General features: G+C 58.6%; 1 protein-coding gene across 5 annotated transcripts in view; it reads right to left on the bottom strand.

Moving 5' to 3' along the window:
• Positions 1-9,904, bottom strand: part of GSE1 (Gse1 coiled-coil protein) — a 395,343-nt gene extending 385,439 nt beyond the window's left edge. For 2 of the 5 annotated variants that reach the window (XM_044930674.2, XM_025269793.3), the window contains exon 1: positions 7,588-9,899. In XM_044930674.2, coding sequence (XP_044786609.2) covers positions 7,588-9,897 — 2,310 coding nt within the window. In that variant the 5' untranslated portion in view covers positions 9,898-9,899. Of the gene's footprint in view, positions 1-7,587 lie in introns of all 5 variants that reach the window. The other 3 variants (XM_044930676.2, XM_044930675.2, XM_044930677.2) reach the window with 3 other exon arrangements.
• Between the last annotated feature and the right edge of the window lie 2,747 nt (positions 9,905-12,651).

The raw sequence follows: 12,651 nt of genomic DNA, 5'->3' as shown, positions 1-12,651 counted from the left end.
GGGCTCCTTCCAGCCCCATACTCTCTCCCATGAGTGCCACTCACGCCTGGGCATGGGCAGAGCCCATTTGTTAGACCACCCATTCTCTCACATCCTGGCTCTGCCATGTAATCCAAAACTCTCAGGATCAGGAGTCCTGGTCTCCCCCTTTGAGAAAAGGGACTCATGCCACCTTTCCAGGGGCCAGTGCACGCCACCCTCTGTGGTCACAGGAGGAATAGGGAGTCTGCGGAGGAGGGCAGTGGCTGGCACAGAGTGGGCACCATCAGATCAGCATCATCTGCTACAGCTTCATCGTCACCATCACCACGTCCTGAGACCTCACGATGCCTGTGTCAGGAGCGGGGGTGGACAGAACCCCCTCAATGATCTTCCTTGGCATTGGCTCTGCCAACAATTGATACTAATAGGTGGGCAGGACAAAGTGACCTTGGTGGGCTCTGACCTTCGAGGGGTCCTCCTTGGACCCTGGACTGCCTCCTCTCCCCACTTCACTCACACTCTGCAGGTAGACACAGCTTCAAGAGGTGGCTGCTCCTGCCCAGGGCCCCAGCATGCCTGCCTAGCTCAGCTGAGCCAAATACCAACTGTGACCTTTGTGTCATCCATTCAAGGTTGCTGGCACCTCTGGAAGGAAATCCAATCCAGCAATCAATTTCATTCAGGGTTCCACACCAAATAGATCGGGCAGCAAGTGGCTGGGGCAGCCAGTGAGGGGGCAGAGACCTTCAGAGCCGCTGGACTCACAGGCCAAGCTAAAGCTCAGCCTCGAGGATCTTCTCTCCCCACTGCCCAGCACCACTCCTGCAAACAGGTGCAGAAAGATGAGAGCCTGGCAGCTGCACAGGAGCCAAGGGCTCAGCTTCTAGTCTTTACCATCTGCTCCCATTTCACAGAGGGGAAAACTGAGACCCAGACAGGTGGAGGGTCTGAGCGAAGGCCACTGAGTTCTGGGGCCAGAATCTGGGCTTCTAATTTTCAGGGGTATAGCTGGAGCAAGTAAAAAATCCCCACGAGCAAGTGCAACATGTTCTCAAGAAAACTCCTCTTATTCCAGGGAGAAGACCAACTCCCAGCTCCAAACAAACCCCATGGTGGAGACCACCTATGGAGGTGTGACAGTGGTCAGTGAGTTGACAGAACACAGCTTTAAGGAGTCATAAATGTGCCTTTCTCAAACCTAAGTCATATCATGTAATTTGGCTGCCTAAAACCCGTAAAGGAAGAGAGAACTGAAAGAGTCAATGTGGAATTACCAGGAGATCCAGCAATTCCACTCTGGGTTACCTGCCCAAGAGAAAACAGATCCATACAAAAACCTGTACACAAATGTTCACAGTGTACAGTCAAAGGCAGAAACAGCCCAAATGTTCATCCACTGATAAACAAAATGTGCTTTATCCATATAGTGGAATATTATTCAGCCATTAAAAGGGCTGCAGTACTGATCCATGCTACAGTGTGGGTGAATCTTGAAAACATGCAAAATGACAGAAGCCAAGCACAAATGATACACACCGTGCGGCTCCATTTCTACAAAACGTTGAAGACGTACATCCACAGACAGGAGACGTGTGGCTGCCAGGGCTGGGGGCGGGAGGGGACCACTAAGAAGGAAGGGGTTTCTTTTGGGCAGTGGCAGGAATGCTCTAGACTAGACAGTGGAGACAGCTGCACAACCCTGTAAAAACACTAAAAACCACTGAACTGTATACTTTAGAAGAGCGAGTCTTCAGTGTGTGAATTAGATCTCAATGTAGAAACACAACAAAAACACGAGCCAGCCCACAGTCCGACTCCCAGCGAGGCCCACCCGACTGGCCCCTGCCGATCTCTGAGACGAACCCCACCTCGCCCTCAGGCACTGCGGCCTCCTCACTGGAAAAAATAAACCCATTAAAGCGGCCTTAGGCTGTGGGCTTGCTGGTCCTCCTGATATAATGCTGCCTGAAAACTGATGACCCATGAGGGTTTTCTGACCCTAACACGTTATCCTCCCCAGCATAGAACATCATGGTGTTTTGGGGCCACAGAATGACATACCAAATTTAAAACCTAGATCCCATGAAACAGGGAAACACTGCACTTCCAGCCACAGGTTAACAAGTCTGGGGATCTAACTGAGGATTACAGCTTACAACGCTGTATCACATACTCAAATGCTGTTAGAGAACAGATCTTAAATGGTTTCACCACAAAAAAGAAATGGCAACTATGGGGTGGAACGGAGGTCATTTTGCAATAGATAAACGTATCTAATCAATACTCTGCATATACCTTAAAACTGTATCACGCTGCAAGTCATTTATAGCTTGATAAAGCTGGAGGAAAAAGAAAAAAAATTAACTTAATAAATACCACAGGTCAGATTCCACGTGTGCCAGGCAAACTACCCGTGACCCCTGAGGACCAGCCGGGGAAACGAGCACAGGTCACATGGTGTGCACAAGCTCCTTCCACCACCACCCTGGCGGGGCTCCCTCTGGGGCCGAGTGGCAAATGGAAGCCAAGGTCCTAAATGCTCTTCCCAGAGGGCAGAAGTACCATCCCTCTCCACAGTCCCTGCAGGGACACGGACCTGGGACAGAAGATGGACCTGAAATCCAGATGTGGGCTCTTCCTCAGCCAAGAAAATGTGCCAATGAGGCCAGAACCTTCAATTGCTCAGAAGACAGTCACAGCAGAGTTAACCTCCCAGGGGTTAGATCCAGAGAGATCTAGGCAGAGAAGGGGCCAAAAAGCTCTGGGCAAGCTTTCCCTCCAGCCCTGCCCTGGCCCCTTCCCTGTCTCCAGGGAGGCTGAGTTTTGAAGACCTTTGGCCATCCGAGTTGTCTCCAATCACCTCCAGGGTTAAGACGAGGCGCATCTGGAAAGTTTACTCGACTGAGCAGATGGCTCCCAACTCGCCAAGAAAAGCAGAGACCTCCCCTCGGAGGAGGTGGTCAGAGCTTGGGAAAGGCCCAAAGCCCAGTCACTTAGCAGCAGCTGCCAGGGACAGGGTGCCAGTGTCAGCCCAGCTGGCAGCCTCTCCTGGCACCTTCTGGAAGGCTCCTCTGTCCAATCACCTTGTCCAGGTGCCCCTCAAGCCTGGCCCTGGGAGGAGGGGCTGCCAGGCCCTCCCTGAAGAGCTAGGAGCCGAGTGGGCGCAGAGAGCAGGGAACACGGGAAACAGATGTGTGCGCGGTCCTGACAGGAGAGTGATGACAGACCTCTCTGCAGGCCTCAGATGTCAGCGCGGAGAAAAGAAAGGCGGCCCAGCGGCAACACCTGTTCCAGGCCGGGAGGCCGGGCTCGGGGGGCTGGGCGGGCGTCCCCTCGGAGAAGGCTGGGGTGTGGTTAGGTAAACAGCTGCACGCTCCATTGCCCAGAACGCTCCCCAGACAGAGGGAAGAGGCAAGGGTGGCCTGGCCACCAACTGGCTCACAAGGAAAGTGCTCGATCACGCGGCAAACCCATCCTTGACCGGAGTAGGCTTCTCCTGGCAGCAGGAGGAGGTCCCAGCTGACATCTTAACACCTGGGCAATGCTGGGGGCAGCAAAGAGAAAGGGCACCACTTCTCAGTGGGTGGGAAAATGTGCGGGGTCAGGGGGGCTGGCAGCAGAGCCAGCTGGTGGGGGCTTCTCAGGACCTCTGGCCCAGGCAAGCGGGCTCCTGCCTCCCAGCTGCTCTGCTGGCTCGAGTTGGGGGTGGGGAGGGGCACGCACAAGGACTATTACGACCTGCCCACCCAGGGCACTGCCACCCCTACAGCTGGAGCCCCAGAGGGGACAGAAGTCAAGAGCACAGACTCCAAAGCCAGGCTCCTAGTCCAGTGCTGACCTCAATGTCATTAGCTGAATGACCTTGGGCAAACTCCTTGACCTCTATGGACTGGCTTTTTCCTCTATGACATGAGGATAGCGGTACCTCCCTAAACGGGGTTGCTGTGAGGACCCAGTGAGTGTGAGTACAGTAAAGTCTGGCACGGGCCGGAACTCGGGAAGCGTTCTAGACCCTCGTGGTTATTACATCCTCAGATACCATCTCTGCAGCCCGGCCAGCCGTGCCTCCTAGCTCTCAAGAGGGACGATCATTCCCTGCCTCAGCAGAAAAGTGGGGGCAGAGGCTGTGACCCTGGAGCCCGTGGGTGCCAGTGAGAGACCCACCCTGAGCTAGGAGCAGCTCAGGGACGAGAAGGGAATGAATGGGACCCATACCTCTGCTGCCCGCCAGCACCTGTCACATCACAAACTCTTCAGAGGAAAGAGCATCGCCATTTCTCAGAGGCAGCAACTGAGGCCCAGAGAGGGCAAGAGTCTTACCCTAGGTCACACAGCCAGCTCCCAGCAGAATGAAGATTGAAGCCAGATCTATCTTAAGGCCAACCCAGGGTCTTCCCAAGGTCCCAGTGCTGAGGCCCCTCCTAGGACAAGCTCCCTCAAAAAGGTGGGCTGCAGCCTCCCCAGCCCATCCCCAACACAGCCCTATCCAAGCAGCCAGCTCAGAGATAGTGGCTACAGAGCACGGTGCTCTGCAGGGCGAGGGGGCCAGCTGGTGAGAAAAGCCACGATCTAAACAGAGGGTACCAGTAACACCCCTCCTTTCTTCCTTCCATGTTTTCTTTCTAGTTGATTTAGTCATAGATAAACATTTACAGGAAACAACTGAGGCATCGTAGCAGGTGGTATAGACCAGGTTCTGGAACACACTGTCCCAGTTAAGCGGCTTCCCTGCGGTCACCTTCCAATGCCCCAGCCACTTGCCCCACCCCAGATTCTCAAACTGTCCCCAAGAGAGACACGGAATACGGACGCGAGCACCAGAGTCTCCAGAGTGGAATCGGAAAAGGAGCGTGGGGGCCTCCACACCTCCCCTGGGCTTGCCTGCAGCCCCCGGGACCCTGAGTGCTCATCCTGTGCCCGCCCTGGCCCTTGGCAGCCTCGTCCTGCTGTGCTCGCAGCCCTGCAGGAAGCTGTCCTCCCTGTGGACACTTCGTGCCCCTCCCCTGACACCACCAGAGCCCAGGGCCTGGAACAGCGGCTGGCTCAGAGGAGGCGCTCCATAAATATCTGTTGCGTGAATGCGGGGACAGGAGGCTGTGTTTCCTGCAGTCTGCTGACCGTCAGTCAGGCTCTCCTGGGGGCAGAGTGGTGGCTTCTCTTTCCCTCTGTTTGGAAGAGCCTAAGCCCCATACTGCTGCCCCATCTCACATGGGCCCGGTGGCCTCCCCTGCCACCTGGGATGCTGCCACGGTCCAGCCCCAGGCGGAGCTCTCCCCAGCCCATTCCGAACCTGCTTTCACTTTTGATCGCCCCTTTGCATCTTCAACTCTAAACCCTTTCTTCTTTTCCTGATTTCAAGGCTTCTAGTTCATTCCTATCTTATTTCCCTTTCTCCTGAATCCTCCCCCACCAACAAATCCCACCCATCTTCCAAGGCTCTTCCTCCACCAGACAGATGGATGGAGCAGGACATTGGGGTAGAAAGACCTAGGTTCAAGACCCACCTCGGCCACCTACCGGCTGTGTGATAGTCACAAGGCCATCTGATTTCTCTGAGTCTCCATTTACTTATCTCTAAAAAGGGAATAATAAGGTTTCATACAGACATGGCAAGAAGCAAATGAGGTAAGTTTTTTAGAAATCGTGCAAAAATTAGTGTGATGTTTTAGCCTTCCCATATTCACACTGGCCCCTTCTGGGCAGACTGCAGCTAGCGTCTTCATCCATACCTGGCCTCCCTCCACGCCCCACGTCCCAGCTGGACTGGGAACTGCAGCTTCTTTGCTTCCTTAAGTTCTATCAGCTAAGGCCCCCAGCTAGCATTTCAGTAACTCCCAACAGGTGAGCAAACCAACATGGGAAAACTCATCGCAGTTAGACGGTCTGCAGCAAACAGTCTGAGAGGCCTCATGGGGAGAGCTCTGATGACCCCATGCCCCCCAGTGCCAAGATGAAAATCTGTACCCATCCTACAGAAGCCACCTGCATCCTGGAAGAATCTGTCCCAACACACTGGGAGAACATGAAGGGTCCCACTGTATGCCAAGCACTTGATTTTGCAGAGGCAATCAAATGCCCCGATTTATTTAATTCTCAGTACTCATGGGCTGCCGTCTATGGGGTCATACAAAGTCGGACACGACTGAAGCAACTTAGCAGCAGCAGCAGCAGCAGCATGGCCCCATAAGGCAGGTAATGCTTATTTCCACTCCTTAGTTTAAAGACATGTACTCAGGGAGGACGAGAGGCGTCCTCTCTGGCACTCAGTTAACAAGAGAAAGGGCAGGACTGGAAGCCAATCCTGTCCTGCTCCAAAGCTGGGCTGGGCTCTTCTCGGTCCAACCCTTCCAGGAACTGCAGGTCAGATTCCCAGCAGCAGACCCCGGGCAGGGCTGCCCCACACTGCCAGGAGAGTTCAGCATCTACAGTGGGGGTGAGAAGCCATCCCCAAACGTTCTAAAGACAGAAGCTCCCAAACCAGACCAAAGCCCCCAAAGAAAGCACTAAGCCCAAAGAGGATGCTGACGCTGAAGGAACCTTCGGCAGAGCACAAAGGCATCAGGGCCAGGCACCTACTTTATAGACTCAGCCACCACGTGTGAACATGCAACCCAGGAGCCCACACACGTGCGCACACAGTCTGTCTGTGTGGCAGGCAGACTCGGGAAGCTTTCAAGCAGATGGACATCCACCCCTGAACAAGCGAAGGCACCCTTCCCTGTTCACGTGTCCTCCGCCAGCCCCTCGCCAATGGCCACCACTCCAGGCATGGGATTAGACAAGCCAGCACCACTGGCTTCAGTGGGAACTAGGATTCCTGGCCCCGGTAGCCATGACGGTGATCATAACTCACAGATGTCTGCTTCCCCAGACCCACCGGGGGCAGTTCCTGCTTTGGCCTCTGCAAAGCCGGATCCAAAATTAACTGAACCCCGTCTGGCTCCTCCCGGGCAGGCAGCGTGAAGGCAGGCGCCTTATAAACAGGGTGCACGCCAGGCTTCCCACCCTCCCCCGGCACAGCTGACTTGCAGAGAAGAAAGACTCTCTTCCCACCGGGAGAAAGGCCTGTCTAGGCCACTGTCTCCCGGGCCCCAAACCTCCATGTCTGGAAATCTCTCTTCATCGGCTGTTAAGCAACCAGAGAGCCTCAAAGGAAAAGTGTGAACTTGGGTGGAAAATTCTGGAAAAACTAAGCCTAGTGGGAACGAGAGAGAGAGAGGAACTTCTGATGTGTTTCAAACCGGGTAAGTACGAGACCTCTCAGTGACCCGCGTGGCTGGACTAATTACCAATGTTATCAAGCGGATGACAGACGTGCCCCGAACTTCCTCTGTTTGATAGATTCCGCTGCACACACACTCAAGTTCAGGCCCATGCCTGCTGCTTTCAGCAATGCCCTATTCTTCCACAGGACCACTTGGCCCCCCAGCTCCTCTGGCCTGCCCCAGGCCTCCAAGCCCGGCTAGCACAGTAGGGTGACCCAAGAGGGCCCCTCCTGCTGGAACACAGCACACAAAATCAGTGCAAACTGCTCCCTGGCAGAATAGAAAACATCTCTTCTTTCCCTGCTGGGGTTTCAGAGGATGACTGAGGACGGCTGCTTACCTTCCTCGCAGCTGCCACTGGGGAGCTCCAGCCCACGGGTGCCTGGCGGGGGAGCCCCTGGCCAGCGCACACCAGGGTCCCGCACTCTATGCAGGCGCCGATGACCAGCTGCCGCCCGTCATCCACTAGCAGGCTGTGGCTCGCTCGCAGGGTGTAGAGAAACAAGGGCAGCCGGGCCACCCGCACGGCCTTCAGCCCGAGACACCGCTTCTTCTCCTGCTGGCAGAAGAAGCACACGAATGTCTCCACGCGGTACTGCCGAGACCAGGGGCTGACGGCATGGTGGGCACCGCGCGCCTCGTGCTGCAGCCACTGGCCCAGCAGGTCGTGGTAGCAGAGCACACAGGTGGCCACCAGGCCGGTGGCGTCAGCGGGCCTGGCGCGCGGGGCGGGCGGATAGACAGTGAGGAAGGGAAAGAAGGGCTCCTTCTCGCCCAAGCGGCTGGACGGGTTCACGTTGAGCTGGAACTCCTTCCCGGGGCCCAGCTCAGTCCCACAGATGTAACAGATCGATGCTGGGCTGCCCTGGGCCGACAAGGGCGGCTCGGAGAGAGTAGGGTCCGAGGCAGAGAAGGCCTGGTGGTACCTGCCCAGGAAGCCCTGCACTGAGGTGATGAGCTCCTCATTCTGGCAGGCCCGGTACAGGGCCCAGACATCCTCCAGGACGCTGAAGCACTTGGGGCAGCTGCGGACCTCACAGCGCTTGTTGGGGCCCTGGGCGTTGGGCGGGCAGGGCAGGAGGCTGAGGAAGGGGAAATGCATGGAGGCCCTGGCATTGCCGTTGAGGCTCCTGGAGGCCACGGCCCGGGCATCCTGGGTGCAGTCCTCCCCACAGAGGTAGCAGGCCTCCGGCAGGGACCCACTGGGTGGGCCTTCTTCCCTCAGGAGCCGTCTGCCCTTGGAGGCCATGCCTGGGGCATGGCTGTTCAGGGGCACCACGTAGAGCCGCTGCAGGACAGGCACATTGGCCAGTTCAAAGCTCTGCCATTGCTGCATGAGGGATGAGAAGCAGCAGGGGCACACCAGGGTGCTACCGCCCTCGCTGATGGGCTGTGCCCCCGGGGGCGGGCTGTGCAGCCACAGGAAGGGGAAGAAGGGAGCCTGGGCCAGCTTCTCCTGCTTCTGCACGTGGATCTGGTGCTGCGAGGCCGGGGACAGCGCTGACCCGCAGATGTAGCAGCAAAGGCCCTCTGGTGGTGCTGCCCGGCTCTCCGGGGGAACCCGGGGTGCACGGCCACTACCATTTTCCTTGTCTTTGGGGCCTCGGGGGCCTGGGAGAGGTTGCTCCTTGCGGTCCTCCTCCTCGCTGGTGATGTTGATGTCACTGTCCTCAGACATGCAGTAGCCCCCACGGCTCTCCCGCAGTGGCCTGCTCTCGGGAGTCTTGGCGACCCTGCCCAAAGGAGCTCCTTTCGTGCCCTCTGCAGGGGCCACCTGGACTGAAGGCCCTTGCCAAGAGTCCTGAACTCCCCTCAGGACGCTGGCCCGGGCCTCTGGGACCCAGTGCCTCCCGGGGCCCTTCCGCCGGCGCCGGATGCCGGCCTTGGGCTCCCCATCCAGGCGGAGCTTCGAGGGGACTCCCTCCTCTTCCACATCCCCAGACGCCAGAGTCTCCGCACCCTGTCCTGGAAAGGGTCCCAGCGCCGGCCTCCACTCCAGGCAGCGGCCACCGCGAGGCCCGGGCCCCGGGGCGGAGCGCGCAGCTGGCGCCCCATCCTGGTGGGGACTGGGGGCGTCGCGCGCCGCCGGGTCGGGCTCAGAGAGGGGGTCGGTGTCAGACAGCTCCGACAGCTCCGAGTCTCGAGGCTCCTCGGCAGCCGCGCGGGGCCCGGGTCCGCCGCCTTCGTCTTCGTCGTCCGCGCCGCCCAGCGCATAGGCGACGTTCCACTCGCGAGGGGCCGCGGCGCCCCCGCGGCGCCCGCCCGCGCCCGCGTCGCACTGGTGGGGACGCTTGAGCCAGTACATGCGCTTGTCCACGGGCGTGCGGGCGCGCTCGAAGGCGGCCCACTGCTCGCCCAGGAAGCAGCGGCAAACGGCGCACACCAGCACGCAGCCGTCGGCCGGGGACAGCTCGCGCGCGCCGGGCGCGGGCTCCTGCTGCTGCAGGAACGGGAAGAAGGGCTGTGCCGGGGCCCCCGCGCCCGCCGCCGCCGCCGGCTGCTTCACCTGCAGCTTCAGCTCCTTGCCGCGCCCGATGCCGCCGCCGCAGATGAAGCAGGAGAGCGGCGCGCCGCCGCCGCCCGCCGTCCGCTCGCCCACGGCTGCCATAAGCCGCTGCTTGCGGGAGACCGGCGCCGGCCGCCCGCTCATGGCCGCGCCGCGCCGCCCTCCCGCCCCGGCCCCCGCGCGCCCGGGGCGGCCCTCACCGCCCGCCGCCGCGCCCAACTTGGAGCATGTGTGCGCGCCGCAAAGTTTGGCGGCGGGCACGGGCGCTTCGCCGCTCGCAGAGGCGCCCCCCCGGCCAGCCGAGCCCCCGGCGGCGCCGCGGCGAGCGCGCCCGGAACGTAGCAGCGGCGGCGGCGGGCTCCGGGCGGCTGGAGCGGCAGCCGCATGTGCGAGCTCCGGCGCCTGCCAAAGCGTTGGGTCATTTAATTGGGGAGGAGGGAGGCGGGGCGGCGGGCGGTGCGCAGGGAGGAGGGGAGGAGGAGGGGAGGAGGAGGGGGCGGAGGAGGGGGAGGAGGGCGGGAGGGCGGGAGCGCGGCGGGCGGGGGAATCCCTCCCTCGAGCTCCCTCCCCTCTGCCCGCCCTCCTCTCCTCCTCCCGCCCTCCTCCCCCTACTCCTCCGCCCTCCCCCACCCCCCCGCCCCCACCCCACCCCCACCCCACCCCACCCCCCGCGTCCCAAACTGCGCACAATAGCTAGCCGGCTCCTCTATCTATTTTGTGTCCAGCCGGAGCCGCACTCGATGATTCATTGCCCCAATTAGGGGCTCTCTCCAGCGTGCCTGGCTCGAGCCGTCTGAAGGGTCTCCTCGGGGACCCGCAGAAACCCATCAGCCGCTAGAGCTGGTCTTTAAGTAAAGGTCAAGCAGGACGCAGCCTGAGCCAGGTAAGGACGCGACCAGCGTCCCAGGAGACAAGGGAGGGCTGCTCCCTCAGCCCTGAAGTAGGCAAGCTGCCGAGTAAACTGGGGGGCCCCTGCCCCCTCCCCATTCTAACGGACCCTTTACAGCCTTGAGGAGCCCCGGGTTGGGGACACCTTTCAGGGCCCAGTGTTCTAATTCTGGTGACAGAGGTAAGAGGAGCTGTCCCCTGTCTCCTGGGACATATTAGAGAATGCACCATCCTAGGGACAGACTCCTTAGCCTGCCACACCCCAGCCCACCGCTGGGCAGGGGCAGAAAGGGTCCTGTGTGTAAGGGCTGTGTGTTCCAGGACACATGACTCAACAACTCTGGGCCCATTTTTCCTCTTGTTAGGCAGAAGCTCTGACAGGGGGTTAACTGTTTCCATGTATTTACTGTACCTATGTATGCTGCTGCTGCTGCTGCTGCTGCTGCTAAGTCGCTTCAGTCATGTCCGACTCTGCGACCCCATAGACGGCAGCCCACCAGGCTCCCCCGTCCCTGGGATTCTCCAGGCAAGAACACTGGAGTGGGTTGCCATTTCCTCCTCCAATGCATGAAAGTGAAAAGTGAAAGTGAAGTCACTCAGTCGTATCGGACTCTTAGCGACCCCATGGACTGCAGCCTACCAGGCTCCTCCGTCCATGGGATTTTCCAGGCAAGAGTACTGGAGTGGGGTGCCATTGTATTTATTAAACACAGAAAGAGAGACCTTAGTACCTGCCAGGGGCAGAATCTAAGTACTTTATACACATCCGCTCAGTCGCTCCTCCCAATAATTCTGCATTAAGTGCCATGATCAGCCCATTTTACAGATGAGAAAGAGGAGGCACTGAGCGCTAAGGTACACTTCGTGAATGGCGGAGCTGGCATTCAGACCCAGGCAGTCAGTTCCAGGCCCCTGTTCTCAACTCCCTGGCTGCACAGTCACTAGGCAAACATCTGGGTCCCGTCATCCAGCTGCTGATGGAGACTGTCCACAGCAGGGGACACAGCCAAGACTGTTCCATCCTCCCTGCTGCTCTGGCACTGGCTGGGAGGCCTTGGGCAAATCCAGGCCTCTCTGGGTTCACATTTCATCTGCAAAATGCCCATCCCTTCCAGCTTCAAAAATCTGAGTCTCTGATTTCTGAGCAGTTAACAGCTGTCCCAACCCGCCAGCTGGAACCCAGAGTCAGCCTGGGGACAAAGGTGCCAGGTTGGCCCCTCTGCCCTCTGGGACACTGACATGTAAATAAAACGAGGCTTCCTCTTGGCATGGAGGAAGGTCATGCATTATAAATAAAAGGGAACAAGAGAAAGGGCCACATCTTTGGAATCCCTGGTGGATATTCCAGGGCTCACAGTTCAGGGGTCAACAGGAAGCGCATCACCATCACCATGGCCAGAAGTGCAGGACTGCGGGCTCTCACCCAGGCCAGGAAAAAGCCCTGTCAGCAGGACTGTCCTGAGGGAGTGCTGGGGGCAGGGCCAAGGGGCTTCCCTGCTTCTGGCATCTTTAATACCTGCTGAGAAGAGGAAGCCTGATGAGGAGAACGTTAAAGGGTGAGGTCTGCATAACTGTGTCCCAGCATAACTCTCAAGCCCCACATAGACCAAGAGCTTGCTGGTAACACAGTCCCTGGCTCGGGAAAGAGAGGTCTGCTGGGGGTTACATATGGGTCCCCTAAGGCTTGGCTCATGCTGTTCCTTGTTTCAAACACTTCTCCAGGCTCTCTTTGTGAAGCCAGCTGCTCTCCTCTTTATGGTCTTGGTCTTCCCCCAGAGGACTTCCTCCTTCTCCAACTGAAGTAGCTTGCCCTGTCATTCTCAGTCTCAGCTCACTGGCATAGGAATTTGCCAACGATTTTATTTATTTTTCTGTTGACTGTTCTCTGACTGATTCCCCCAGGAGCCCGGGTGCTCCCTCCTGCGGGAAGCAGGTCTGTGTTGCTCACTGTGTAGATCCAAAGCCTGGCTCACTGCCGGACCCCACCCTCCTGGGTCCCAATCCTGCCCC

This window comes from Bubalus bubalis, chromosome 18, assembly GCF_019923935.1.
Source record: "Bubalus bubalis isolate 160015118507 breed Murrah chromosome 18, NDDB_SH_1, whole genome shotgun sequence".
Classification (NCBI taxonomy): Eukaryota; Metazoa; Chordata; class Mammalia; order Artiodactyla; family Bovidae; genus Bubalus; species Bubalus bubalis.
The sequence above is the reverse complement of the archived record's forward strand: the minus strand, read 5'-3'. Positions and strand labels throughout refer to the sequence as shown.